We start from the raw sequence: 2649 nt of genomic DNA, 5'->3' as shown, positions 1-2649 counted from the left end.
GCAGCATATATCTTACTATCAAACTTGTATGCTTCCTCAGGTCAATGGGACAATGTGGCAATAATTAGAAAAAATTTGAAAGAGAGAAACTTGATCAAAGAAGCTGGTTGTAGCTGGATAGAGGTGGAAAATATGGTGCACAAGTTCCACGTTGGGGACACTTCACACCCCCTAGCACAAGATATTTATTATGAACTGAACCAGTTGGCTTCAAAAATAAAGGAATTGGGCTATGTACCCGATACAGATTTTGTTCTTCATGATGTAGAGGATGAACTAAAGGAGCAATATTTGTTTCAGCACAGTGAGAAAATAGCTGTGGCATTTGGTCTTATAAGCGTATCGCAACCAAAGCCTATTAGAGTATTTAAGAATCTTCGTGTTTGTGGAGACTGTCATACTGCAATCAAATTTATTTCAGTGGCTAGAGGTAGAGAAATAGTGGTGAGAGACTCAAACCGGTTTCATCACTTCAAAAATGGGACATGTTCTTGCAATGATTACTGGTGATGTTGAAGAAAATTTGTTCTCTTTCTTTGTTTTTTGGTATAACTGGCAGCAGCTTGCTTTTGATTCAGATCCTACAAATGGAAAACTTTAGAACGCACTACTGCCAGCTGCAAATAATCTTAAGTTGCCATGCAAATTTGTCATTAATTCTTTTAGCTTTGATGCATCACTTGTTCTACTAGCTGTAAGCTCTCTAATTCAAATTTTCAGATTTGTGTAATTTCTATCTGTATAGTTCATATTCCCAGCTCTTTGTACAACTATGAATTTGTAACATCACTTAATTTACAATAACTATATGCATTTTCTCCCTTTGTAAGGTTTTGAAACCCGGATCGGGTCGTACGGTCTGACCTGAAAAACCTCAAACCGCTCTTTTTTGCGGTTCTTTTAGCCTCAAGAACCGCCTTATAGGAAAAAAGTAAGAACCCGTGCGAACTGCGGTCGGACCTCACGGTTTTGAGAACCGCGCCTCTGCACATATTGATATTGCCTGTTCTTTAAAATTCTCCCTCAAATTCTGAAGTCTCTCCCTTTCAAAAAAAAAATTCTGAAGTCTTTGTGGCCAAGGACACTTTTGCTCGTGCGTCCGGCATCCCCATTAAATTGGGTTGAAAAAAAAATTATTGAAAAATAATTCCTTTAATTATATATATATTATGGGTCCAGGCACACGTTAACAAATCCATTTTAAAAAAAGTTTTATTGAAAATTGAAAAAATTGTCAAAACTTTTTTAATTTTCGATAAACTTTTTCCAAAATTAGTTGACTATGCACACATTAGTAAAATCCATATATTATTTATATTGAAAACTTATAAATAAACATAAAATATTCCGATAAATAAATAAAATATACTTAAAAATAAAAATTATTTAGTTAATTAATTATTGTATTCCCACCATGTTGTCTTGTCTCGTGTCATACTCATGCCCATAACTCCATAATTTATAAAAATCCACACAAGCCGAACTCTAGCTCACCCCCTTTAGCCAAAGCCCATTTGATCAACCCAAAACCTCAACCCATCCGATTGTTTCTAATATTGTCGAACTCATTGTCAACTCCCAGTCTCCCACTCAATCAAAACTGTTTACAACCCGTCGGGTCAGGCTGGATTGGTTACGTGGGTTGGGCTTTTAAGTTTTAAGAACTTTTTTCTTTTTCTTTTTTTGAGAAGAGGGCTTTTAAGAACTTGATCAACCCCAATAAAAATACTGTAAAAAATAATACGAATGTCCATTATGAATTTGACAATAATAGGACACAATTTTATAACTCTTTTCCTTTCAAAAAGTTATTTTTGTTTATCATAAATAATTATGTTATCAATTCTCTTATAGTTTTTTCGATAGTGGTAACAAGGGAGGAGAATTTGAACCCAGGATGTCTATACTAAAAACATCAAAAGTTATGTACTAATTGAGCAATAAAAATTTTGACAACCATTCTCTTTTAGGTGTACATGAAGAAATGGTGTTTTATATAAGTTAACATTCCTTTTACATATTAGTTATAACCATTTTAGGAGTAGAATTACCTATATCTATTGCAAATTTGCAACCATGGTTTTACAACTCTAACTAGACTGAGGGCATTAGCATGTTCTGTCCAAGCTAAAAATGAGACCATTTAAATTTTGGTAAAAATAAATCGATCAAAATTAGGAACTAGAACTAAGTTTGATCATATATTTTCGGGGTAATTACACTTTACCAACTTAAACCATTTCTAAATTACACTTTTCACTCTAAACTTTCAAAATGCATAATTAGCATCTCAAATTATAACCCATGTTACACTTTGCACTCCGTCATCAATTATGCCATTAACTTGGATCATAGTATCTTCCTTTATTCTTTGAATGTATGAATTGTAATACTTATTTTAAAAAAAAAAATCATTCATTTTTTTTAATGAGATACTTATATATATCCTTTAATTATTTATATTATATTATTTATGACATTATAAAGGCGCAATATATGGTTGAACTTTGCTCTAATTTTAAAACTTTAGAGTTCAAACTTCTTCTTCTTCCTTTTTTGCATTATGTTTTTAAAATATTGGTGTTGTAGGTAGTTATGTAAGATGATCTATCCTAGTGTGTCCACAAGTTGAGTTCAATTGAATTCCCC

At 32.6% G+C, this 2649-nt stretch overlaps 1 protein-coding gene across 1 annotated transcript in view; it reads left to right on the top strand.

Annotated features, from left to right (window-relative positions):
- The window catches only part of LOC112008235 (pentatricopeptide repeat-containing protein At3g49170, chloroplastic), a 2427-nt gene extending 1657 nt beyond the window's left edge, over positions 1-770 (top strand). Inside the window, exon 2 of the mRNA XM_065782264.1 lies at positions 5-770. Coding sequence (XP_065638336.1) covers positions 5-510 — 506 coding nt within the window. The 3' untranslated portion in view covers positions 511-770. The remainder of the gene's footprint in view (positions 1-4) is intronic.
- The last annotated feature ends 1879 nt before the right edge of the window (positions 771-2649 follow it).

The sequence above is a fragment of the Quercus suber genome, unplaced genomic scaffold (assembly GCF_002906115.3).
Source record: "Quercus suber isolate HL8 unplaced genomic scaffold, Cork oak 2.0 scaffold_295, whole genome shotgun sequence".
Classification (NCBI taxonomy): Eukaryota; Viridiplantae; Streptophyta; class Magnoliopsida; order Fagales; family Fagaceae; genus Quercus; species Quercus suber.
Note: the sequence above shows the minus strand (reverse complement) of the source record. Positions and strands in the feature narration are given on the sequence as shown.